This window comes from Phaenicophaeus curvirostris, chromosome 12, assembly GCF_032191515.1.
Source record: "Phaenicophaeus curvirostris isolate KB17595 chromosome 12, BPBGC_Pcur_1.0, whole genome shotgun sequence".
In the NCBI taxonomy this organism is placed as follows: domain Eukaryota; kingdom Metazoa; phylum Chordata; class Aves; order Cuculiformes; family Cuculidae; genus Phaenicophaeus; species Phaenicophaeus curvirostris.
Window position 1 is genome coordinate 9,215,515 of NC_091403.1, and position 27,599 is coordinate 9,243,113.

The 27,599-nt window shown below is 46.0% G+C and overlaps 1 protein-coding gene across 3 annotated transcripts in view; it reads left to right on the forward strand.

The window, feature by feature from the left end:
• The window catches only part of NTRK3 (neurotrophic receptor tyrosine kinase 3), a 211,941-nt gene that overhangs the window by 97,232 nt on the left and 87,110 nt on the right, over positions 1–27,599 (forward strand). For all 3 annotated transcript variants that reach the window (XM_069867254.1, XM_069867255.1, XM_069867256.1), the window contains exon 12: positions 20,215–20,403. In XM_069867254.1, the coding sequence (XP_069723355.1) occupies positions 20,215–20,403 (189 nt within the window). The remainder of the gene's footprint in view (positions 1–20,214; positions 20,404–27,599) is intronic.

A 27,599-nucleotide genomic window follows, 5' to 3' on the forward strand; every position in this document is an offset into this window, starting at 1 on the left:
AGGCAGATTTGCAAGAAAGGTGGTAAGTCTCAGGGAGAGGGTGGAAATAACAGACTGGAAAGGATGGATGGATTTTCAGCTCATGCAGAGTATGCAAATATGCACATTAATTACTTTGGAGGGATGAAACTGTAGTTTTAAAAAAAGATATTGCTGCCAAGATCTCCAGAAAAGATGTTTCGGTGCCCAAGGAAATTTTTGTTTCTGAAAGGTGACCAGAGGGCGAATGCACAATCCTTTCAGCACCACATGGTACTACAGCCTCCTGCACACCCCCTTCCTCCATCCTTCACCCTCAGGCGACTTCAACTCTGTAAAGATGACTTAGCACATGAAGAATGTGGTAGGATAGGATCCTAATCAGATCATTACTGCAGCAGGGAGGGAATATAATCTCACATCCATGAGCCCCCACCTCTTTCAGCATCTTCTGTATTTATTTCTAAAGAATATATATATTTGGGGTTTTTTTTGCTGTGTGATCAAAAATGAACCACTCTGTGTAAAAGGCAGGAGGAGAAGTAAGCCAGGTTTAGACAGCGTGGAAAATGTTCTTTTCTTCAGAATTAAACTCAAGCACACAAAGACCTCAAACAATTTGAAATCCAGTGCTGAGACGGACACATGCACAAACATTCTCACTGCCAGCCAAATAATATTCCTCAGTCAGCTGCCAGACTTGTATGTCTCTTTAGCATGGTGGCCTAATTGTGGCCAAAGGCTACAAACCAGAAGGGATATGAAGAAGTTAATATATCTAAAAAAACCCCAAAACATATCAAAACTCAATATCCTTGCTGCTATAACAGTGTGTGGTGGCTGTCTGGCTTAAGACACAGGTAGGTGCTTTCTGTATTGCACATTTCGCATCTGGTCTAGCGCTGGGTTTCAGCCAGTCTGCAGCACTCTGGACGTCTCAGTCCCCAGATATCACTTTGAGGGTTGTGGAGTGGTTTGTTTTGCTCTCACCTGCTGCTGACTTTGTAGGTAATCCCTGCATGATTTCATTAACTAGCTTGGGAAGCATTGTAGCTACAGGATTGTCCCAGTTCCATAAACAGAAGCTAAAATCTGCATATGTGGCTAAGGAACATTTTATGGTGTCATTGTAGTCTCAATGAAATGGTTGAACCATGGCACATGCAGCCTCATAGCATTTCCCATATAGACTCAGGAAGGAAAGTTTGCATGTGACACTGGAGAAACTCTAGAGCTGTGAACACTTGGCAGAACTTTTTTTGTAAGGAGTCCACAGATGGAAAAGAGCTCCAAACTGTCTGCTAGTACGCAGTTATGTGTGAACAGGAGGACCACAGTTACCATGAATTATCTGCAGCAGCAAGTTGTTGATGCAGGCTAATTTAACAGACCTGCACTCGATAGCTTCACCTAACTTTAGATACAGCTTCTGGGGTGGAAATCATAGTTTTTTATGCAGAAGTTTTCCTCTGCTCCAGGTAGCCTCCTAGGCCATTAGATGGTCCTGGACCATCACACCATGGGATCTTCTTGGTGGAAGCCTCTGTGCATGGAGCTCCTTTTGTGTGTGTGTCCTGTCAGATAACTGTGGTGGAAGGGAACTGTCCTGCTAATGGAAGTACAGGGTTCTGTGTTTTCAGGCAGCTGCTAGAAAAGGTTATGGTTCTGCTTGAGTGTTTTGAAAGGGTGGAATGAAGAGGCTGGAGCAGAGACATCCTGCTGAGCAGCTCAGGAGTGCTCTGCCTACATAGAGCTGTCTCAGCAGCATCACCATTCCCTGCTTGAGATGCTAAATTATTCTTCTCCTCTGTTGTGCAATTGTTTTATGTGCTTTTCTCAGCAAAATCAATCAGGAATTGATAATTTATAAGCTCTTGTTTGCCTTTTTCACTTTTCAAGGGGAAAAAAAGAGAAGGATAAAGCAGAGGTAATGCCACAAGTAAAGAAACACGGGGGATGCAGAGCTGAGCACCACCTCCCTTGTCTATGGAGTCTGAGGGTGCTCGTTGCTTGTATCGACAGGAGGGCTGGACTCTGCTTCTGACTCCATAAGGGTTTGCCCTTGCTGCCCACTCAAGGAGTGAGGATATGAGCTACGAGCATGCCTGTTAACAAAAAAAGCAACCCAGGGGCTCAACCTTGAGAGGTACTGGGCATGGTCATCTCCAGCAAAGTTATGAGTGTGAGAGCACAGCGTTGTCAGGTCTGTGTGGTTTTGTGTGTACAGAGTGCTGAGGAAAGAGGGAGATTTGACTAGGCAGGTAGAACGAGAAAGCTGGGTCAGCTGCCACCCTTACTTACACTAAAAGAGAAATACCCTGTGGCAGCATATTCCACACTTCTAAGCTCAAACCCTGCCTGCATGTCTGCTGTCATACACACCCCAACGCAAGCAGGGATGTGTCCTCTTGCCTGCCTGTCCACCTTCCCCCAACCACTGCTGCCCTGTGGGCACACATCTCAATTCACTGTCTCCACACAGTCCTCCTGGAATTGCAGTGAGGGCACAGGAGGAAAAAACCATCTCCCCTGGGAACTGTCCTACTTTGGGAATTTGGAGGGAAAAAAAGAAGCACTTTTTTGTCGTAAAACAGAGACAAATGTTATAGCTTTATAGAAAGATAAATAGAACAAGGTGACACACTGTGGAGATAAATAAGTGCTGTGGATAAATATGTAGATACAGTAAATAATGGTGGAGACAGATGGGTGCACAACTGGTCCATGGACATGGATGATACCAGGATTCTCTTGTAGAATAGGGTACTATATGCTCCTTATATTGTTCTGTTCCTTCTCTGAACCGTTTGGCCTCTTCACTGATGCTCCTGCCAGAGCAGTCATTTGCATGGCGAGCTGCTTGCTTGTTTTTGGGAAGGCTTGCTTTGTCATCTCCAACTCTTTAGCTTTCCAAGCATTGCATCTCCAATTTGGAGAGCAGCCTTGGAAGAGAGAGCTTAATAAAGCCAGGAAAATCCATTTATGAAAAAATCCATCTTAGATCTGCCTCCAGTTCTGCTCCTGTGGGTCCATGATCCAGTAGGATGAGGAGAGCTGAGCTATGGGGAAACCAGCCTCGATGGCTGCCTGTGCCCCTCCAGTGCTCAAGTATCCACTGGACGTGATGGCATCTGTTGTGCTGCCTCCTCTGCCTAGCAGGGTTTCATCCTTTAGCAGATGGTACAGAAATGCAAAACAAAGTCTCAGAGTGGACTGTTAATGTTTTTCCTTTGTAAGCTGTTCAGAATTTGATTCAAATAGTCTATATTTATCCTATTTCAAACCATGCTTGGGAGAGCTTGGCTGGGAAGGTCTGGAGAACTGGCTGACTTCCAAAGCTTTCCCTTACAAATACGCCTGCCTCAGTTTTCAGCTCTTATGCTTTTACTTGTGACCTGCAGCAGAAGCAAAGTAGTTGCTTAGATGCAGGGGTATGAGATTTTTCTGGTTTCCTGGAAAGACTTGGGCATTCAGCTGGGCTGTAGCAATGACAAAAAGTTGGTGTGTGCTTTTTCAGAGCAGCTCTATCTTCCCCATTCTGGCAGATAACTTTTTACTTTATCAGCTCTGATTCCTGGTATAACCAACATCGTTCTATCCCACTTGACTCAATTTCTTGGAAAATAGGTGTCACTAGATGGGTTAATAGGGAATATGGTTTAAAGTATACCCAATGCTGGATCAAGTGATTCTGAAAGCTTCTCTTAATCTCTTTGTTATTTTTTCTAGTTGCAATTTAGCCAATTGTATAGCTCAGCAAATGATTTTACTATGTACTGGTTTCTTCCCGTGCAAGAAATTTTCCATTCTCACTCACTGATATCTGCCTTAAAGGAAAGCCAGCAAAATCTCATTACCTGTTTACCAACCACCTGCTTGTTAGCAGAGAAGGTTCAAGTCTTGACCATGGTAGCAAGAACAGGCTCTACTCCCACCTTCAAAGTTGTGACTGGTTGTGAGTAAAGGATGAAAGATGCTCCACATCCCTCCTTTCCAAGCCTTTCTATGACAGGCTACTGGCAAAGACGTGTTGCTTCGTCACACTACCAGAGACTGTACAGAGACACTCTGTTAAATATAGCAGAGCTGTGCAACACCCCTACATGCTTGATGTTCAGTCTGTTTCTTGCCACGTGCTGACTGAGGAACATGGTGAAACAGGTTATACTTGCTGCTGTTGGTATAAAATGCTAAGTATCTTTCTGTGTTGCACTAGTAAGAAGTACATTTGGGGTGGACAGCATGCATGCATCCCCTGGTGAAGAATCATCTCAGCCACGGAATTAAATACTGGGCTGATTCATTGAGGAATTACCAGAAGATGAGTTTTCTCTACAGTGCCCTTCGATGGGGACTGACCAACAGAAGTCCATCTGGATCCATGTCCTGGTTTATGCCTGTTCTTTGGCCATTCTCATTAAAAATATGCTTTTGAATAAGTTCATGCTTCCAGCAATACGTTTTGAGGGTCTTCTGGTCCCATATTGCCATGACTTATCTTGCCTTGCATCTCCCACCCTTCTCCCACCTCTCGTGCCATGGCTACAAATGAATCAAGCAGCTCCCTGCGTTGCTCTGCTAATGGGGCTGCAGATTGATAGCTCCTGTTTGCAGAAACACTTGTCAGCAGTTTGACAGGCTGCTCAAGGTTGCCTGATGTTGCAGGGTGGAAGTGGAGGGAGGGAGCCGGTGAGCTGCATGCTTGTGTTTTATGGCCCTCCTGGTGGGACTGGTAGGTGGCCTGGCATACCAACTGCTCAGGGGTTTTACTAAGAGATTTATGAGTTTGTAATTTCCAGAGGCCCTGAAGAAAAAGTGTCTTTAATTAAATTTTGATTCTCTCTCCTTTTTCCCCCCTCCTTTCCCTTCCCTTCTCTCTCCCCACTCTCATCCCTGCCTGTGGTTTGTTTACTGAAACTCAGCAAAGCTTTTGGAGAACAGGTAGGAGTCTTTGAGTATAGCCAGGAGGAGCAGAGGATTGTAAAGCAAACAAGCAGATGGCAGATATGATAAAGCAGCCCCCGGCTGGCTCTGCCAAGCTCAGAGAGGATTCTGTGATGCAGTTCAAGGGTCCCACAGCAAGAGCTTCCTCCATCCCTCTGCTCCGGACATAGATTTGGCAAGGTGTCCAAGAGACTGATGGCCAAACGTTTTTCCCGTGCTCTCATTTGCCTGGTGCTCAGATCCTGGCATTGCTTAGGGCAACTGGAGTATGGGAGTGATGGGGACAAGACAGCCTTATGTTGTTCAGCATGGCCCTGCTGTGGCTGACATGCGCATGCAGCCATCCAGCTCTGAGTGCTGGTCCCCTCTAGAGGGGGAGTGCAAAATCAGACAGTCTCCATATATTATTATTTTGTTTTTCTTTAAAAGGAAACAGTTCTAGAAGAATGAGAAGTTGGCCAAGTGTTTATGGTATACTGTCAAGGGAATAGGGTTCAGTCCCACAAAGGGTGTTGCCTTGGCATTACCTAGGACTTCCCCTATTACCAGTCTGATTTTGTGATCCCTCTCCAGCCACTGAGTTGGTGGCAGTGTCACTACCCAGCCAAGTGATGTCAGCCCTGTGAATAGATTTCTGTCAACCCACTCACCCCCAAAAGAGCTGCAGTTAAAAGGCTCTGGAGACATAATTGTGTCTGCATAACAGCAGTGATGATTTCCTTGAGAGGTAGGATGAAAAGTGGCTCTGTTCCACTACTTCTGCAGAGGCTTGGTAGTGGCTTCTAGAAAGCAGCTGTGGTATGGTCGAGGTGCCTCTACCACTGCAGCTCTCCTTGTCTTGTCCTGCTTTCTGGTCCCATGCTTGTCCTGCTTGCCTACTCAAGCTGTGGTCCATGTGTTGCTACCAGCCTGATGGGTGCTCCCAGACAGGTGAACTTGGGAGAGGGTTTGGAGGGTCTGCTGCAGGAGGCTCTGGCAGCTTGAAGTGAGCTTTGTGCAAGGGGCACTTGGTCTGATGCTAAGCAGACGTGCTACTCCCAACTAGAAAGCCACCAGCCTTGTGCAAGCTCCCTTTTTTCCTTTTTTTTTAATTTTTTCTTTCTTTTCCCCTTATCACCATGCATGTGTTTATCCCACTCACTCCTGCCTGCTCCCTTGATGGTGCAGATGGAGAAGTTGCACAACCTCCATGCATCTTCAGGTTTTGCTTCCCAGCGTGGATGTGTTATTGTGTCTCATGTCATGAGCTACAAAACCATCAAGCAAGGCATGTGTTTCAGAGGCATGGATTGTGGGGCAGGGAGACAGCTCTTAGTCATGGTGGTAAATGCCGAATGCCACATCTCCTTCTGCCCTTGTGGCTTGCAAGCTAACATGAGGCAGCTTCCCTCCCACCTGCCTTCAGGATGTTGATGAAGTAGCTTGGGGGTAGGTGGAATAAATACAGGGAGACAAGGATTTAGCTGGTGGTGGCTCTTATGCTTTCAAAGCTGGCAACTGAGGTTGCAAGAACCAGCAGAGTCAAAAATAGACTCTGAAGTTCCTGCCTTAATTGTCCCTTCATGTTTTCAGGCCATTACTTGTGCCTGCCATGGCCAGTCTTTCACATCCTTTCAAGTGTTCTTTTCAACAGAGTTTTCCCCTTCTTCATGTCTCTCTCCTGACAATAGGAAGCTGCTTGTTTTGCTTCACAGAATCACTAGGTTGGAAGAGACCCCCAGGATCATCGAGTCCAACCATTCTTATCAATCACTAAACCATGCCCCTCAGCACCTCATCCACCCGTCCCTTAAACGCCTCCAGGGATGGTGACTCCAGCACCTCCCTGGGCAGCCTGTTCCAGTGCCCAATGACCCTTTCTGTGAAAATTTATTTTCTGCAGCTTCCATGGCTGGCACCACGTTCAGGTGCCCCTGGTCTCATGCGGAGCTTCATATGACTTGTCGCTGTTCTCTGGCCACTCACTGCAATGTGTCCATCTGTTTAGCTCCCACACTTCATTTTGTTTCTGAAGTTGTATGAGTTCATCATTGGTATCTTCCAGCTGGAGGCCGGTGGCACACTTAGCTCCTGATATTTTTAGAGGACCGAGGTGGAACTAGGGGCTGTTCCCCCTGGGGAGTTGGGAGATAAGAAATGCTCTGCGACAACCTCTATGTTTGTGTTGAACCACCAGCTGCTGTTCTTGATAGAAATCAGTAGATACTGCATTTCTGCTGACCAGCTTGCTTTACTTGACAATTTACACTCTTGCTACGTAAAAAGTCTCTTCTCAAAAAGCTTTCGTGTTGGGCTGACAGGATGGCGAAAGGCTGAGCATTTCTAGCTGGGTGCTTGAGGACTTGCAGAATGTGGAAGTGCAAGGCAAGCTCCTTGCAAGGGCTGTGGCAGATCCCCCTCACTGGGGCTGCCAACCCAGCAACGTGGGGACAGGTGATATATTTGCTAGTGCCTATATTGAAATGCAAGCGACATTCCTCACTGACCTCTGATGGGAGCCACGTCCATGCCTGTAGCTCACCAGTGAGGAGGGGAGCGTGCTGCGCTGTTTAGAAAGGGTAATTTCCCAGGCCTTGGAGGAACTAATCATTTTATATTCTGGACTCTTGCCTTCTGTCTGATCTATCTGAATTACAGATTAACTGGCAGCGTGGGGACAGAGGAAGCCATTTAAATGACTAGCTTTCTAATTTACTGAAGCGGTTCTTTGGGCTAGTGGATTGGCAATGTGGTGAGTTCTCCAAATGGGGAGTTGTTTTCTGTCCCCCTCCTCATCTCTCAGCCTTTTATTGCCTGCTTGTTTTATCTCCCTGTTCACAGGACCCCTCTCAATCTTGGTGAGGGTCCCAGCAAGGCAGGTGGAAACCTCTAACCACTCATATTCGTTTCAAATGAGCTGTCAGCTCCCAGAAAGCTGTGCTTTTGGAGCCTTTCTCTAGGGACCACTTCTGAGACTTTTAAGCAAAACCACAACCTGTACAATTAAGGACTACAAATTTTGGAGTAAGGCATAATACCAATTATGTTGCAGTTGGTGATAGTTGACCCAAAAAAACATCAGTCCCTTTCCAATCAGTTCTGCCTTGAGAATGTTGAAGACTTTTCCCCTATCCTTTAAGTCTACAACAGGCTCTTGAAAACCTTCAAAACCTCATATCTTTAATGATTTTCCCTTCAGTAAATGTTGATTCCTGGACTTGCAGCAAAGCTTGACACCTCCAGTACGATTATTGATGTGAGCAACATGGGCTGGGGATCACCCTGGCCCTGCTTCCTCTCCTAGTTGCTCAGCGTGAAGAAAAAAGGATTTTTTTTTTTTTAATTGTTTGTGGATATTTCTGATATGGACTTCATATTCCATAAGAGTCTCATAAAATTGCAGGAGCAGTTTCATGTTTTAAACTGTTATACAAGTTAAATATGTTTTGATTTTGTAAGCAACACGTTATTTATCTTGGGATCGAATAAATCTGAGAGACTGATATCACTGCTGGAGATCATCTCAAAGAAAGCTGTGGAGATTAAAAAAAAAAAAAAAGAATTTCTGAGAGGTAGAAGTTTTGTATTTTCATTGCTTTCTTGCATGAGCTACGCCAAACTATGGTTGCAAGGATTTTCTTATTGTTTGTTGACCATGTAAGGATTTATCTGTTGACCTGAAGGTAAACATCATGGGGCTAATTTTAAGTTTGGGTCTTCAAATTCGCACACTGAGCTAATGCATTTGCTCACTTGCTGGCAGGGAATGGGCACGTGAGGCTTCTCCTGGAAGTGAACCCAATCCACTGGCATCTGCAGCTTCAGTGGCTGCGTGATGTTTTCATAAAAATTCCATTTAAAGACAAAAAGGTTAAAAGTTGACCAAAAAAGCAATGACTGAAAACTGTTTCTGTTTGAAAAATTACAAGCACTATTAATTACTGCATGAGAACCAGATGGTGGTACTGACCAGTTTAGTTTCATGGTCCAAGCAGGACCTTGGAACAAAAACTCAAGTAAAAATAACAAAAAGCAAAGACAAATAATGTGTTGTGCCAGGTACTTTACATTTTGAGTGCTCCTTCCATTTGAAATCTCTGAGCAATACAGAGCAGGACACTTTTTTATTTCTTTCAACGTGATTTTGGTTTTTTTCATCTTGACAGAATATTAAACCAAAATAAGGAGGCCTGAAAATTAATGTCCTGTAATGACAGCAAAATCCTTCAGTGTCTCAGGACCCTCATAAATTGGGTATTTGGAGAGGGGATGCACAGCTCCCTTGGCTTGCAGAGGCTCCAGTTACCAATGGAGAAAGAAACCTTCTCAGCGCAGGGGTGACTGGGCTCGGGGGAAAAGGCACTGGTGTCAGCATGAAGTGATGTGGCTGGAAGATAGCCTCGTCAGGCTAATTGATCTAGAGCCTTTGCCTTTCCTGCCAGGGCTGCCTGTCTCCTTACCCATAATCCCCATCCCTTTGATGGCCTGTCAGGAATATGGGAATTGGCTCAGTTTTATGTCCATCCAATAACATTATGAAATTGATACTGACACTTCTATTGGCACTAATTCCACTAAGAGAGACTCAAGCCAGGGGACAAGCAGTTTGCTTTCATGGCAGCTAAGCCTTCCAAGTAGATCAAGATGACCCAAGACTGATCTTGCAGTGGCCAAGGCGTGGGAAGGGGAGTGAAGGGAGATGAACGGAGGCAGCTGGTGGACCTGGGCAAGGAGCTAATGATAAACATGCCTAATGCTTGCCCTCTGTGTGTGATGGTCCTAACTGGTTGGATATGTGTGCTGCTACTTTGGCTTGCATTGCAGAGCAGCTGCTGTTAGGTCTTTATCTCCATGGATGGTGTTTATTAAGCACTGTAGGGAACCAGTCTCTGCAAAGGTCAGAAAAGCCTTTGAGCCAGGAGGGCAGTAGTGGTCTCAGCTATTGCCTCTGAGACCTTCAGTGGTTCTTGCTATTTTGGGTATTTCCTGGCATAAACACAGGTTCCTGCAGAATTGCACTCTTGGTTCAGGTCAGCCACCCAGCAATGGGCTAAATATGCTGGTGGTGGACCTGCCAGTGGAGCCCCTCCTCAAGATGTAACTGTTGCCCCCCCGTAATAAGGGACCTCCACACCAAGTGGGTTAGATACCATGTCCCAAAGCTTTCACCCAAGCTGGCCACCATGTGGAAGTTGATGCAGTTGCAGTAGCTTTAACGCATGCTGTGTGCACATTCTTTGCTGGCTAAATTGAGGGTAAGATGGAGCTGCTGCTTCTTTCCTCTCCGTCATGCAGTTGTTGAGCCAAGGTCTGGTTTGAGGTTGAGGAGAGCATTGCCTAGATGCTGAGCTGGAGTTTGCAGAAGATGGCCCTCTGATGCCTCACCAGGGAGCCTTTTCACCAACCTCATGCTCCATTCACGCATTCACCAGAGCAAGAACTAGAACTCTGGGAAAATATTTATCAGTTTGTCACAGTCTCACTTTTTGGTGGCTGGGGGCCAGGAGAGTGGATAAAAACCTTGGGCTGGTGATAAATTGGAAATGCAGAAAGGAAATACATCTGCTCATCACTGAGCAGACAGCCCTGCTCTCAGCTTGGGCGTTTGCCTGGGGTCACTGGGCACCGTGGTGCTGGATGCTCATGAGGAAGCAAAATGCCATTAGGGCCACCGTGTCCAAGCTCCTGGGTGAATACAGCCGTGGGGGCCCAAGGGTTCGAGGAAAACCTATACTGCTGCTGCCTTGCCCATGTCAGAGGGACTGTCGCCTCAGTGTGCTTAGCAGCAGGTCTGAGCATGCCTGGATGCCCATCAGCCCCGAGCAAACCAGCATCCCCTTGGGAAGGGGTGTGAGTGAGCAAGCATCTCCCTTTTAGCAAGTGCTAACATGACCTAGGGCTCAGCAAGTGTTACTTAGCACTGCTTGTACATGAATGAGGAGCGTTCCTTTGGGAGATAGCTCCACATCTCCTTTGCGGGGCAGGGGAAGAGCCGTGGTTTGGATCTGCAGCTCTTGAAGCTTTCCACTGGAGGTGCTGAGAGTGACGAAGCAGCTGCACACTGGCAGGTTAGGAGGTGTGAAGGTGCTGGGATCTCCTGTAGACAAGCTGTAGGAAACGCCGCAGTATATAAAGTGCGTTTTGCGAACAGAAGAGATTAGAAATCTGATATGATGTTATTCCGATTGATTTTGCTGTTGTATTTATACCTAGAGGTAAAGAGCAGATGTACTGGAAATCAATTGGCCCCATGCTCTTCCCTACTGCCTCTGTAATACTGTTTGAATGAAATGCTTTTATCATTTTTACGGTGTGTCTGTGATAGGGATGAGTGAGCCAAGAGATTAATAGGCACTGCTGAAGCCTTTACCCAGCCCCTGCCCAGACTTCCCCTCGTAAAGACTGCACTGCTCTTGAGTTCAAGGTGCCCCTGAGGTGACAGCTTGGTGACTTTGTTTGGAAAAAAGCAAGAGGTAAATCTCTAGTCAGGAGGAAGAATGGAGGGGAAAAAGGTAAATGGTGATAAGCAGAGGATTTCGAGCAGGCAGGATGGTGCCTGGCTCTAGAACTGGGGGCTGTTTGCAGTGGGATGATGGAGACCTGGGGGAGGAAAATGAGGTTTTGGCTTCAAATGTTGCTGGTCCCATGAAGATGGGTGGAAATGAAAGCCTTGTGTTTGGGAGGTAGGTCAATGGGGACCTTGTTTTGATGTTGATTTGCCAATACTTTGATTCAGCATTGCAGGATCTAAAATATTCTCCAGCTTACCCCCATGCCCTGTTTGCTGTCCCTTTCCTGGTTATATGCTTTCTGAGCTGAAGAGGTCGGGTGGGCTGGGAGCTTTAAACCTAGATGTAAAAATTTCTGTTTTGCCTTCCTGTGGGTGCAGACTGGCTTTGCTGTCACACACGACCCTGACTTGTCAGATCACTCTCCTTTTAATTATCAGATTGTCTTGTCATTTTACTGTAAGCATAAGGATTTATGCATTTGTGCTGTCATATGCATTGACTTTATATTTTATATGATTTGCTCTTAATGCTTCCATTTGTGAATGTGAGCGCTTATAGGATTCGTATCTAAGCTTAATAAATAAACCTGAGAAAGGCAGAGGGGGAAACCACATGAGCGGATTGGGAGAGGTTTGGGACCTCTATGCCCTAATAGGTCTGGAGTGATGTTCCATATGGGGACTGACTGGGTGCAAGGGCTGGAATGTGCAGGGCTGCTGTGTCTTCCTTTTGCAGCAAGAGGTGTCTTCTTCCCTTGTGAACACCTGAAAAAACCAGAGAGGAAGAAGTGCCTATATGTAAAGAGGGAAATGGGCTTTTGTAAACAGCAGAATTTTGGCACACTGTTTCTTCAGGAAAGATCCTGAAATGCTGTAGGGGTCGCTGATTTATGGAAGGTTGAAGATGGAAGATTGCCGCAGGGTTGTGGAAGGACCACGTGTTCAACCTAAGCGGTAGTGGGTTCAGGGCACCTGGGCCTGCTCCTCATTCCCTTTCAGCCTGAGGTGCAGTGGGATTTCTGGCTCCTTGAGATGGTCAGGACACCAAACCCATCGTCTCTTTCAGGAGTGGGAAAGATTCATTGCTACTTGTCTACTTTTTTCCTGCCTGAAGAGCTGGAAGCCAAGGAGTTGAAGTAGGCTTCTTCAAGAGTTAAAATTTATGTTCTCGGAGTCTTTATCTATTTGAAAAGGTCGAGAATATGGCTTTTAACTTGTGCTGTTTCCCTGAAAAGACAGTGGAATAGTCTGCACCCCATAGGCCATGGCAGAGGAGGGGTTGGCACCTTTGCAGGCTCCGCAGCTGGGCGTGCTGTGGTTCAAGCCAGAGTTGTCCTATACAGGAGAGCCTCGTCAGTGATGCCCTCCGGCTCCCATGCTGTGTTGCAGGAGTTGTGCAAGGATTTGAGGATATCCCAGGGTGAATTTGGGATAGGCTGACAGAACTGAGCTGTATGAGAGTGGGAAAAGCCGCTTGGACCTCGTTGAGGTGGTGGTGACAAAGCAAACGCACAGAACTGGAATTAGGGAGGTCTCAGGTTAAAGCCCAGTGTTTTGTACAAGTGAGGGGTCTGCTGTGGCTCGGAAGGTAGTGCTACGTGATAGATTATCCTGCAATGGGGTTGGTGACCCCAGAGATGAGAAGGGACTGCTTCCCACTGCAGGAGGGCAGAGGACAGGCTGGAGTCCTCAGCAGTCTGGCTCCAAGCAGGTCCTGTGCAGGCACCAAGCGCTGGCTTGGCCTCATGCCCACATCTGCCAATAAAAATTAAGAAATTGATTTCCTTTTGTTTGCCTGACAGGACAGGGCTCTCTTTATGAGACAGTAAATGCAATCTCACTCTAAGCATGGCTACATTTTTAATTATTTGTTGTGCTTTTGCTTATTATTTTATGAGTTTCAGTTCCCTTCCTTGATGGTGCAGAGATCAGCCCTGGGGGATGGTTTGATTTCAGCCCCTGCAAAAGGTTGGATTTTTTTAAAACATTTTTTTAATTTGTTTTCTTGATAAGCTGAAGTTTGGGGTTATTTTTCTACCTGCATTAAAAATAAACAGGTATGTGCGTATGTGTAGCTCTGAGTTGTAAAGCTAGGCTGAGAGATCCTGCCTTGGAATTATCAGTCAGTGATATGGACCTTTGCAGAACAACATTTAAGATTAAGATTGGGGAAATATGGAAGTGCCAACAGAGGTTTGAAGTCAGAGGAGGAGAGGTTTTATATGTAATATATATTGGAGTTTAATGAGATCTGCTTCAGTGCTTGCTATGCAAAGCATGGTGACCCACTTTACTAGGAGAGCATTTTCTTTTCTAGTTATGGGTCATATACGGTCCCTAATTAAGTAGGTTAATTATATGGCTTCTTTATATTGCACAGGCAAACGTGGGTGGCACAATTAACTCTAGCAGTGATCATTTCTGGTCAAAAAATGATGTTCTGAGCGACATCCGGGAGGGCTGAGTGGTGAGAGGGGGATTGTCCTGCAGTCATGAGCACTCACCTCATTGTGCTCTGCTTCAGCAAAATTGATTTCTGTCATAAGCACATGGCCTGGGATGTGGATGGAGCTGTCCTCTCTGAAACATGGAGAGATCATGGCCCCATCCCTGTTCAGGGCTGCACCCGTGGTGCATCAGAGGCTGCCCAAACCTGGTCTGCAGCACTGGTGATGTCCCTGCTTGGAGTTCCTTTGGAAGCATCAAAGAGAGATGCTGAGGGCTGTTGAGTTGCAGGTGAAAAGTGCTACTCAGGCCCTGTAACTAAACCATCCTTGAAAGAAAGTAGCCAAGCCCCTGCAGTGTCCCTGGGTTATCTATTCCAGTGCTCAACCATCCGTACTACCAGGCATTAGGGAAAACGCTCAAACCCTAATCTCCCTCAGTGCAATTTAAACCTATAATTTTTTGTTTTATCCCCAGTGGACATGGAGAACAGCTATTATATTTCTCTTTGCTGCAACCTTTTACATATTTGAAGGCTGTTATCATGTGTCCCTTCAGTCTTCTCCTCTCAACACAAAGCATAATTCTTTCAGTTTTCCCTTGGAGGTTATGTTTGCTACACCTTCAATCATTTATTTTGCTTTGGGGAGGTTACTGTGATAGCAAGCTGAAGGTTTTGTTGTTCTTCACCTGTTTGCTTGGAGCATTCATTAGGTTGTGGATGTGTATGGAGTGTCCATTATCTTATCTTCTCTAATCTGTGGTTATTTGTAGAGCACCCTATATTTCTGAGCCTGTATTTTATCAAAAGTATAGCTCTTAGCCTCAATAAAAAAATTACCATTATGATATGATCACGCAAACAGGTGCTCCTGAACCTATTTATTATTATTTGCTTTATTTTTCTTAAGCAACAAGTTGTCCATACAACACTATGAATGAACTAGGTGATTCATGGGCATGGACTAAAAAGTATATCCTAGTTCATAGAGTTTCTAGATAAACAAGGAGATGAAGCAAAACACCAACCCAAACTCCAGTTTAACCACAGGGAAGAGTGCTGAATAGAGAACGATAGGAGATTGTCTGAAAATCAGAGCTTTTGGAGCAATCTGGAAGTGTACTTGTTCAGTATAGACAGAAGTGATAATATCAGGATGAAGGCAAAGTAGGAAGAGTGAGAGCAGTGCTGGGATGGATTGAGCATAGCCTAGCAAGGAGGCTAGGAGAGAAAAGAGGGCAGAGGTGAGGCCAGGAACGGTATTTGAATACGTGTTTGAATACGGCAAACTCTCTTGGGAAGGAGGACTTAACTTTGGAGGGGGTGTGGAAGGGAAGGGAGACCAATGTGGCTCCCCATGACATTTTCAAATGCGGTGATTTTAGGCTGCCTTGCTGCCCTTTGGATCACATCAGATTTATTCTGATCCTAATTTTCTGGTTGTCATGGTTGACTCTCCCATTAGTGTGTTGCAAAAGGGCTGGTTGGCCGTAGCTGTACTGCTGGGCTGGAGCAGGGGCTGACCACTTCTTTACCCAGAGGTAAACCTGGGACATTCTTAATATCTCCCCGGCCTTTTCCCGCAGCTCTGTGGCTCTGTCACTGCTGCTGACATTGCTTCCCTGGCAGGAAAACTGCATGGGATTAGCATGGTGAAGAGCTAAACTCTGTCCTTGCAGGCAGTGTGGATGCTGCTGGCTGGTGAGACCCGTGCTTGGATGGAAGAGAGACACCAAAAGACTTCCAGAGTACAGACATAACATGCTCGATGCCCAGAACGTATGAAAGCTTCTAAAAGTGCTAACGAATAAACTTTTTTTTGTAGTTAATAGCTACAGTATGTTTGTCCATAGCACAGACTTGAGTTACTTGCAGAAAAATCTGCTGCAATTCAGTTATAGATTTTAAATTTCAGGGGAGATCCAAAATATTTTATATTGTGATTTAAGATCATAGGATGGTATATTAGGAGTTACTCCAGGCTACCCTTGACTATTATTCTGCATTTTTATAGTACCAAACTGGCTTCATTCCTCTGTGTGTCTGCCCATTCCTCTGTCAAGTAGAAGGTAAACCTAAATATTTTTTTAACTCCATTTTTTATTTCAGTCTTACCTGAAAAATGCAGTGCTGAAACCAGTGAGAATTATTCCAAATAGAGCCATTCATCAGCAGTATACATCAGAACCTCAACCTCTTTACCTATTTAACATCAAAAAATGTGTGTTATTGCCAAGATAGATTAAAAAAGTTGAAGTCTAGGTAGCTGTTTTATTCCCAGGAGTTAATAATGGCGGTACATATTTTGAGTGTCAGAGCAATAGTCAAACCCATAAAAGTGATCAGTGACTGCTTGATATCAATGATGTTTATTTAAAGTTTGTCTCAAGCTTGTGGAGCAAGTTCAGCACTCATCCAAGTGTCAGAGGTGCAGGAGAGTTTCCATGTGGATCTGGACCAAGGATCTCAGCAGTTACCATCCAGAAGAAATGGGTATCATAGAATATCTTGAGTTGGAAGAAACTAATAAGGATATTGATGAAAGAATGAAAGTGATAAAGAGCCATGACTGTGTGGTAGGATTTAATGTCCAGATTTCAATCCCTTGCTCCCACCCAAGTTAATGGGGGAAACCTGGAGAAGTCCTCAGCTGTAAATTACGTCTTTAATCCAATTGTATCATGTTGAGTACGTTGGGATGAATTGGCCAGATGATATGTTGTAGTCCATGCCAGCTCAATGCCTCCTGTCATCAGAAATGTTTCTGAAAGCTTGAAAGCATTGTGTCCATCAGTGTGTTCCTTAGGTGTCTTGAGAATGTGATTTTTTTCAAGACCTGGAAATACAGTCAGAGGCAGTAAACTGTCCCTGGATTATTGCAGGGGTAGAATATGCTGTATGAGGTGCACTATCTCAGTGGTGCCCTGGCTGCCTTGTGGTTTCCTGATTTTGTAGAAACACGAAGGGCTGACATGGTCATGGACCATCAAAGTTCGGCACTGAGTCTTTTGAAGGTTGATTGATTTTGTAAATGTCTAAAATTGGCAGCATCAACTTGAGCTGGATGACTAAACAGCTGAGTCCATTCACAGGACCCAGTGTTTGCTGGGGACTGGAAGTGCAACTGCGGATCAGCTGAAACATTTTTACTTCTTACCCCCTAGGTCTTGAACAGGTTTGGGGCCTGAAACACGTGTAGAAAGTCCTGCGAAGAAGTGAGCTGTAGAAAAGAAAACAAAAACACTTTTCAGTGTAAAGAAGGTCGGACTCTGGGTCTTTTCATGGGCAAGGAAGTTGCCATCAGAATGTCAAGTAATAGATGCTGGCTGTGCTTAGTTTTGCAAGTACCTGACCTCCTTCATCTTGCTCTATTATTTTATATGTAACTATGTCCTTCTAACCTGCTTGTGCCAGGGGAACACTGCTGTGATCTGTGTTCCTTAAAACTGAGAAGATGCTGTGCTGTCAGTGACAGCAAGGGTTATGTGCTGGCAGGGCTTTGTGAGCCTTCAAGGGCTGCGTCCCCAGCAGGGTCTGTGCCAGCCTGGTGTACCTCCCATGGTTAGTTATGAAAACAACCATCTCCCTCCAGCACTGATGCTGTAGGAGATATCCTCTTTGCTCCTTGTCACAAAAGTGTGATTTCTGCTCTCACAGTAGAGGACAGTGAAGACTTCCTTCATATCACTCACTAGAGGGGCCTCTCACATCCCACTGTGTGATTAGGTACCTTCCTTTGAAGCCACACCTTGGCTGCTTAGGGACAGCAATAAGCCCTCGGCCTCTCGCACTGCTCTGCTGCAGGAGAGATCTTACTGGTCCCTCTTCAAATTGTTTACACTAGTCATATCTTCGACTTCTTTTCGTGAGGTGCCCATTGAAAGAGGTTGCCCCTTCCCACCACAGCCGCACTGGCCAGTGATGCAGAGTATGGCCAAATGGACACGCACACCGTTGAAAACCCCATCCTCCTGGTTTGCATACAAAGACTTGACAGTGCTAAAGAACAAAAGTCATTCAAACCAAAATTGCCTGTTTGCTTTTTGCATTTGGAGAAATACAGTATGCGTGGTCCCAACAGAGGCATCTTGCGACAGGAGCTGAATTTTACTTTTCTGTCTCAAAAGCTGGAAGTCATGCAGGCCTGGGAAGTAATGTAAAAGAAACCCAAGGATCTGCCATAAGTAATTCACAATAAAGGGAGAGATTTTCTTTTTTCCTTGTGACTAAAACACCTGTCACGGCTGCCAGGACTCTGCTAATTACACAATAACTTTATTATATCCCACTTGGAAGAACAAACAATACTTGAAGCTCCAAAAATGAGCAGCCTTTAGACTAGATTATTGCAGGCAGAATGACTGCATGGAGCCAGTGTTTGCCTGGTCCTTGCAGAAGCTCTGGAGAGTAAAATGGCTTGAAGACTCCCCTCTTTGTTGCTAGTGCTACATAATAAAGTAATTGTGCAATTAGAAGTAGATTACTAATGGGGGAGAGGAGTTTTCTATGCAATGTAGGTAAAAGACTGGCCTCTGTGAATAGGTTTGAAGCCTCAATGCAGCATCTCTGCTTGTTTTTTTTGCACTTCTGGTAGTCCCTTGTAGAATCCAAGCAGGAGAAAAGAGGCATCTCTAGTTAGTGTGGCTTTTCTTCTCATGTGAATATATAAGGGAGATCCTCATGGAAGTTTGCAGCGTGCTCCCCACATTACCCAGGTCCTCGGGGTCCTGTGTTTATGCCGCATGAATGGCAGCAGCGTGGGTTATAGAGTTTCACTCCATGATGGAGGTTTTTTGTCATGTTGGCTTGCAGGTAAGATCCCAGGATGGGTAAGAACACATTTAAGTGGGGAATAATGTATTAAGGCCTGGTGTTCCTTTAGGTTTCCAGCCTTGGCGGCTGATAGAAAAGACTGAGGTTAGAAGATCTAAAAATAAAGTATAAGCCAAAACTTTGAGTACAGCTGAATGTTGTGAAATAGCTCTGTATGGGAAGCAGGTCTTGGCTTTCAGGTATGGGTGTTCTTTCCTTCAACACTTTATTGAGTGCAAGCACTTGGTTGTGAGGGGTCTTGGCTGAGGCAGGAGGCTGAAGAAACCGGAATGGGGTTGCTGATGGGCTATCTGCAGGAGTGCTGTTGATGTGGGTGCATTTGGGCATGCTGTATGTTTTGGGAACTTGCTTCATGAAGATAGACAAGTATGTGTAAGTGGGTGCTGAGGGACCTGGGGAAGGCACATGCCCATGGAAAAGCAACTTCAGGACTTTGCATGGGTGTCAGTGCAGAGGGACCACCTTGAGCTCTCTGCCATGTCCCTCTCAGCCTGGTGGGGGTTGATAACAGGTCCTGTGAACAAAAAGCAGACAGGGAATTGGGGGTTAAAAAAATTTGGGATGGTGGCAGATGAATTAGAGGAAACAAGGATGAGGGCACCTTCTGGATTTGTTGCAGCCCAATCTAAAGGTTGTGGGACTGTTCTCTCCATATCTTGCTGGGGTCTCTTCTGTCTGCTGTCCTCAGGTACTTGCGGCCTCCAAGGAGTCCTGGTACGGCAGAGTCTTCCTATGGGAAACTGCCTCTGTGCTCTTGCTCTGCTGAGACTAATTAATGTAAAACAGAGAGGCTATGGAGGGATAGGAGGTTTCCATTGTTCTCATCTTGAAATTACTTTGCCTCATTTCCTCACCTGTCTAATAGTGCTGCCATTTTTGTGGGGTCAGGAGGGTAAGGGAGAGATGTTGCCATTTGTTGTCGTGGTGGTAGGCAGCATGAGCTGAGCAGAATCTGCTCCAGTACATTGTGGATCCCTGCAAGTATCAGCCTGACCAAAGAGCTCTGTGTTTGTGTATCTGGGGAAACAGAAGGAGGGGGATCAAGGTAGGCAACACAATGGATAAAAGAAGTGGTGTCAATATGGGTTTGGGGTGAAACAGATCTTTGGGGGTAATGTTTCTCCAGTCTGAGCTTGGTTATGTACTCTGCCAAGCTCATGGTACGAGGGTGTGCAGGCACCACAGTGACTGATCTGTCTTGTGACAGCCCTAGAAGAGGGCTCTGTGCAGGACTCATCTCTGCTGTGGTGTCACCTGTAACTACTTCAACCCCTGCAGGATTGTTAGCTTTGGATTCCAAAACCAGGAAAGAAAACTTAAGGTGTCACCCCTACCCAGTGAGCTGCCTGGAGAAACCAGCCCTGGGGATGGGACAACTGCCAGGAGTGCTGGGGCAGGTATCCTGTCCTGGGGCTGGTGGTGATTTAGTGCCAACCCACAGTGACCCCTACCCGCATGGTCAGCAGGTCTCGCAGGTCCATGTTCCCTTGTTGTGCCTGACAGATGTGTGTGGTGTTTACAGGTCCTGTTGCAGTGATCAGCGGAGAGGAGGATTCAGCCAGTCCCCTCCACCACATCAACCACGGCATCACAACACCCTCGTCCCTGGACGCTGGACCGGACACGGTGGTAATTGGCATGACCCGCATTCCTGTCATCGAGAACCCCCAGTACTTCCGACAAGGTCACAACTGCCACAAGCCAGACACGTGTGAGTGCCCGATCCGGCCAGAGCCCCCTGCAAGGACCAGGGGGATGGGTTTGAGGGGATGGGGAAGGATGGGAGGGGAGAAAGAGATTAAGAGGGTTGAGGAAGAAGAGAAGGTTTTTGAGGAGAGTGGTTCTTGGTATGGTCCAGAAACCAAAGTGAATCTCAGGTCTCAGAAATCACAACATACATGTAGGTGCTTCCAGAGAAGACTTTCCACCCTCACCTTCACCTCCCTTCACCTTCCCTCCGCCACCCACCAGTCACCTTCCCCCTTTGCCTGAAAGTGCCATTTGAAGCCAGGGTTTGCCTCACCAGCTCCATCTGTGAGGTCCCAGCCATGAGCCACATAGGAGTGCCAGGATGGAAGTGACCCCTGCCTGGCTGGGGAAAGGACCTGCCTCCCCTTCCTCCTCCAGCAGTTTCCCAGCCATGGGGCTGCCTCCTTGGCTCCCTGAGGGGCCTGAGAGAAGCTTAGGACACGTGCCCATAGATGGGGCAGATGCATGGAGTTAAGGAATAGGAGGCTTAGATGCTGGTTGTCTTATTTTCATGGGCTTTTGTAAAGCTCTTGCAGCTTCCCGGTGTAAATTTGTGTGGACTTGTTAGAATAGCAAGTGTGATCAAGTGTTCCTCTCTGGTTTGCACTCCTAAATTCTGAGTGTGAAAGAAAAGCTCTGGGTAAAAGGATGCTTTTCTGGGAGTCCCTCACTGTTTCCCATGCAGGTGGTGAGATGCAGCCCTCTTTAATATGCGTCTCGCAGCCAATTGTTGAGTTCTCCCAGGCCTCTTATCAGCTCTGAGATGCAAGCCGAGCAATGCAGGAGGTTTGGATAATGTTCTTCTCCTGCTATTGCTCATCCTTTTGGCGTCTCTTGGTTTCAGGTAGAACTGGAAAATAAAAAGCTTGCAAAAAAAGGGGTGGGTGGGGGAAACCCCAACTGGTGCTTTATCTGTGGCCCAGCCAGAAGCAGGGAGCGCTGCACTGAAGTTGCCTCTGCTCTCCCTTTGGCTGCTGCTGACTCGTGAGCGCAGGAGACGTAACTCAGTCCCTGGTAACAGGGAGGAGGTCTTTCTCCCAACCTGTGGAAACTCATTCAGCGTTAAGCACTTGGCAGGAGCGTGCTGCTCCCTGGCCACTGCTCCTTCCATCAGGGGAAGGGGAGCTGCAGCCACTGCTCCCATGGAGGGGTCCCTTGTGCAGCCCCTACCATGCGCCCTCCTGAGCAGTTATCGCTGTGCTTCGCTTGCCGTAGTGATGTAGTGTATGCAATGAACGTGCCTGGCTCTCTCTTTGTTTTTCATTTTAATGTGCTAAATATGGTCTGTTTGTAGACAGGGGAGGAGGAGGGTGGTGATTAGGCAGGAGCGAAGAAGCTGAATGTAGCTTGTTTTTTCTGTGTCGTTAATTATATATTTTACATTTCTTATAGCACCTCATCTCAAAATGATTTACAAACTCTGATGACTTGGGAGGGTGGGGCTCCCCTGCTTTATTTTTTTCCCTCCTCTCCTGTGCTCTCTTGGATCTCTTCCTTCAGTCTCTGTGCCGACCAGTTCAAGATGTGGGTGCTGTTGCAGCTGTGCAGTAGCAGAGCTTAAACCTCAAAGGATTAAGTTTTGCTCTGAGTGTTTGCCCTGTGGGGCTTGTAGGAGCTGGGTGGGTTGCAAGGGAAGTCACTCACAGCAGGATTTGGCCTCAGTGTTTCATTAGGATTCGAAGAGCTCACAGGGATGCTTGGGGGTGATGCCTGGAGCTGCTTCTCCCATGGAAGGTCCTGTTGGGGAAAATGCAGCCCTAGTGACAAGTATTCACTCCTGGAAATCCATGGTAAATCACCAGCTCTGAGCTTCAGGTTTCCTGGGCCTGAAACAAAGCCTCCCCCACAGGTTCTCTCTTTGGGTGCTGACAAGAGGTGAACCACAGCTGGATTCTGGCAGGCTGAAAGCTCTTGTATGTTCTATATTTGTTTATCATTCATGGGGCTAAACCCAGGCTTTGAGACCTCAGGCAGTGTTGAATTTGGTGTATGTTTTGTATTTTAGTCCTTAAGACTTTACTTGGACAAAACTTCAGAGTTCACTGGTGGCTTTGCTTAAGGCTGGAAAATTCATAATTCACCTTTTAAATTAAGCATGCTTTGGGGAGCTTTAACTGTAGGGGGTTTGTTTGATGTGATGTACTCTGCTCAACTTAAACCTGAGCTGGAGAATATTTGTCACTCCTATTTTCCCTGTGTTTTTTGTGCCGGAGGGTTTTTCTTTCCCCCTGTGAAGAGCTTGGACACAAACACTTCTTCATTTGTTATCACTTGTAGAGAGGAGAGCTCCTCTGGGTTGGGGAGTACCTCAATGCCCAGATGAGCCTGTAGTGATGCAAGCTGGCATCTCTCTCCTGCTACCCACCTCCCACAGAGCTGCTGTCCAGCTGTGAGCAGAGGTGCTCCATGGCACCCAGCATCTCTCCCTTGCTCTGAGGTGTTGCTAGAGCAACATCTTCAGCAAGGAATTTCTCTCTCCATTGTGAAGCTTTACTCCTTCCTTGCTCCTGCAAGCATCTCTGTGCTCTTGGATGTTGTCTGGGTTGAGGACATGCCGATACCCATTACTGCGCTGCAATGAGGAGAACTAACTCTATATGCTTAATGCAGTATTAATAGTACATTGATGTGATATAGATTTCTGTCACCCTCTATACTAGCAAGCATTGCTTATCATGCAGGGATGACGGATGTTTATTCCCAACCACTTAGCTCTGCATAATGGAATTGCAGCTGAAATATGGAGAACAGCTCACTGCCCGCAGCGCTGCAGCCCCTCTCACTCCCGCTGTACAATGCTGTCCTGTGGGCTCTTCTTGTTAATGTGTCCTCAAGGTGACAGAGATGTGTTCCTCCCTGGGAATGTGCTGTACTCCCATCAATGTGACGAAGGGTGCTGGAGTCAGCTTTCACCTATGACTTCTTGAGATTTGTCTGTTATCCCTTTTTGCTACTGCCTGATTTAGAGGAGCAGGAGGAACAAGGTTGGCTCAGGATTCTCTTTTCCTTTCTGGCTGAGGGCTTCTTAAAGAGCCATGGAAGAAACTGCAGCACGCTGTTCACTTGTGATGAAGCATTGAGTCTTTGAGAAGATGCTCCCCACATCTTAATGCTGGAACTGCATGGCATGCTGGGCAGCACTAGGCTTTGCAACCAGTCCTTGTTTCAACCATCCTCAACCCTATTGGGAGGGTTAAGCAAAGAATTGGCAATGGACCACAGTCTAACCACAGTCTGATTTCAGAAGAAGAAGATAAAGGAGTCTTTTTCTCCTCATCTTTTGTACATGGAAGAGAAATCAAGTGCCATGGCTGCTTGGTAGATGTCAGTAGGAGGAGCAACAGTTTGTGAAGAGTTTTCACCTCTCTGTATTTGGAAATTGGCAGATGAGAGGAGAAGAACAAGACTTGTTGTGGAACAAGCACTGTGGACAGAATATGTGATGAGGAGATAGCTTGTAGAACCACGTAGCTTCAGTCTGTAGTCAGGGGTTTTGGCAATGCAAAACGTGATCCAGCCTACCCTCATTTGTGTCTATAAAATGGCTCTCAGCCCTTCTGAGTGGGGAAAGTCAACTCATTACAACAGATAGCTCCTGACCAGTGGAAAAAAAAAGGAGCATCAACTTCAAATAAGTTCATAAGACTGTTGGTAGGACTTAATTTTCATACATATGCTTCTTGGCAGTGACATCAACTTTTAACCTTAGCTCCATCTCCTGATATTCAGGATTCAAATTTGCAGAATGGGTAATTATGAGTAGCTGGAGGTTTTTGTGGGGAGAGACTGGTAATGTTTCAGAAGAAACATTTTGGAAGATTGTTTTGCTTCAATAGTAGTAATTTATTATCAGCACAATGCATTAGATGAAGATTAGTTCCTGGATCTGATCTCTCAAGCTTTACTCAAATGCCACAGCACAGTTTTGCAGTTGCTCTGTTCCCTCATGTTTCTTGTCTGATCAAAAAAGTCTTCTTAAGAATTACATGAATCAGAGAAAAAAATTCAAAGCTTGATGGAGCAACTGAGTCTGGGGGGCAAATCCTTTGCTGTTCCTTGTCTGTCTCCCAGCGGTGGATGCTCAGTTCCTGCCAGCGCTGTGAAGCTAGACTTTTTGGGGCAAGTAGTTTGATTTTGGTGGAGGTAGTTGCCAGACACGACCAGAGCTGGCTGTGTTTTCCAGGACTGGCGCAGTCTGAGGACTGGGATGCATTCTCCACAAGGGTGGAGCAGCTGTCCTTCCATAGAGTCCTAATGAGGGTTTTTTTCAACCTCATTTATTATAGGCTGCCCTGACATAATTACATATTCGAAGTTAGTAATTACACGTATTCATGCTAATTAAGTAATTAGATATAATTACACTAACTGTAAATACATGGTAATCGTCTAAAAAGAAATACTTCAGAAAAAAACAAGGCAAATCACACAATAAAAGCGCCATCAGCACTCTTTCACTCAGTACCCTGTCTTTATCTTGTATTGCAGTGCAGTTTAAAAAGAACATTGCGGTCATTTCAAAAATAATATTTTTAAGACAAATAGATTGCCTTGCCTCTGCTTCTGATGGGTCTTGAAAACAAAAATGGGAAGAATATTTACCCTTGCCACTGTAAACTCATTTTGTTTGTCTAGTGTAGTAGAAGCACATTCCATCCTGAGCATGGAAAGCTAAGAAGTGTGTAGCATTTCTATTTTTGGTCAGCTCATGTTCCCATTTTTGCCAAAACAACAACAAAAATAAATCTATAAATTCTTGCAGTTTCATTTGGCTATGAAGGGTAGCTGAACCTATTGGTAGTGAAGAAGAGAAACTTTTCCTTCTCTCCCCACCCCACCCCAGGGCTAAGAGGATTTCTCAACTCTTATTTTCATTCAATATAAATGTGGAGCCAAGCGTGAAATGACAGCAGCACCCTGGTGCCCAACGCCAGAGGTCTCAGTCCCTCCCACAGGTCTCTGCTATTTCTTCAGTTTTTCTAGACTTCTCTTTTCCTCTTTGCTCCTTTAACATTAAAGCCCCAGGCTCTTCTCCAGCAGGACCCAATGCCCATTACTTCTCTGAAGGAGGCATTTGTGGGTCAATATTCTTCTGCACTGGGGCTCCTCACTGCCTTATGGTCTTGTCCTTTGCAGTCAACCCATATGGGATACTTTTAGAAGATTTAATGAGGGCGTGTGAGTAGCTATATGATTATTTATGTGTGTTTTGCTACTCTGTTCTGTGTTACCTCATTTGTTCTAGTGCAAAACCTGGATTTCTCACTTGAGTCTGTGGAAAAGTGTCAACGTTAAGCTGCTAGCAGGTGGAAGGCATTGGAGGTTCGTGCAGTGACCTTCTGCCTTCAAATTTCCCTTCTTTCTGGTGTATGGTTACCTCTCATAGAAACTACTCTGAGTGCCAAGTGGACATCCTGCAAATGATTTGGATGTTGAAGAAACTCCACAGGCTCTGTCTGGCTGCTTCCAGAGCAGATGTTGCAAGTACCTGAAGAAAAAGTGTAAGCAACCTAAACGACTACTTCTTTCACCCACTGGAGCAGAACTGAAGTTCCTTTGTGCCTAGCCTTGCCTTTTCATCCTCTTGCCCAGGCTGCAACATCTGACTTACAGGAGAGATCCTATGGCCAATGGGACTTGAGCTAACCTGCTCAGTTCTTACCAGCTGTCTCGGATGATTTTTCTTACCTGTGGCTCTGTGTTATTTCATCCAGCTCTGAAAGAGCAAGTGGGAGAAATATCCACATTTTCCAGAACCTGTAAGTCCAACCTTTGTTTGCAGAGGCAGAGTGCCTATCCCACCTATTGCACCTGTACTTTGAGTTGCAACCCCATGCTCATTGAGTCAGTCTTCAAACCTTCCTGCCATGGTGGTGCTAGAGAAATGAGAGCTTTTTAATCTGTCTTGGAAAGGCTGGCAAAATCCATTGTGTTTACCTTGCCCCTCAGCCAGCTCTGCAGATGCTGTCTGTGTGATTGTACTAAGAGAAGGAAAAGCAACGTGGGAGGGTGGGAAATATGGATCTGCCTGGCCCTACCTGCTTTAGAAGGAGCTGCTTCAGCCAGGAGTGCAGCCCTGCCTTGCTCCAGATGAGGTGTGCTTGGCACTTGGTTTGCACACAAACACATCACTTACTGCAGCTGCTTGAGGTTTCAATCCTATCTGTTATTTTAATGTGTGTTTAATTTGTGGCAACACCTGAGGTGGAAGCAGGTGGAGCAGGCTTCAGTGTTGACATGGGAAAGCGATGCTGGCAGCGTAGCTGCGGAAGGTAACAATGTGTTGGGCAGGGATGTTTCTGGTGGTTAGAGATCCAGTTCAAAGAATAGAGAATGGCTTTGGGCTGCCAATGTTGACCTGCCTCCAGAGAGGCTGCCCTGGTGATGGAAATACTCCTGGATACAGTCATCAAAGAGCAAACAGGGAAGAATTTTCTTATACAGGACATTGCCTGCTCCCGTGGCCTAAAAGAGACTCCTCTGAACTGTTTAATCCCAGTGTTTATGGGGCCAGCAAGCAAGTTTGGCTTGCTTGGGTGATTTCAGAAAGAGAGCCTGTGATGTACGAACTGTCAAGCACTGAACATACTAGGTAATGGGGAGACCCTGAGTTGGTTTCTTCCTGGATTTGGAGTGACTCTAGCACTGCAGGCTGCTCTAACTGCCTGGCAGGCTCCTTCTGCAGCATCCCTGGGTTGGACCAGGCTGCCCAAGAAATGCATGTATATTCACTTTTGATATTTCATCTTGCATCCAACTGATTAAATGATGCGCCTCATGTCTGGGGCTTTTTCTCTGCAAGACAAGAGGTATCAACATAATACATGACCTGAGGCCATTGCAAACCTAGGCAGCCCTGGTGTCAGGGGCAACAATGGAGATCAGGAGTATTTTCCTAATGGCTCATTGATTGTGTGAATTTTGCTGTGGGTTGCTTTGTAAATAGCTGGTGTGTGTATGTGTGTGTGGGTAGAGTTATATGAATTTCTTTTGGCCACCAGTTAATCATTTGTCTTGCTTTTCAGTGAGTTTACTGTGGCTTATGATATTTGGCTGTTGGGAAAGTATTGGTTTGCTAGGGTACTTCTGTGTTCCTGGGGAAAAGGAGATGTGGTATCTGGCTGTGGGTACCCCTGAAGGCACCAGGAGTTCTCAGTG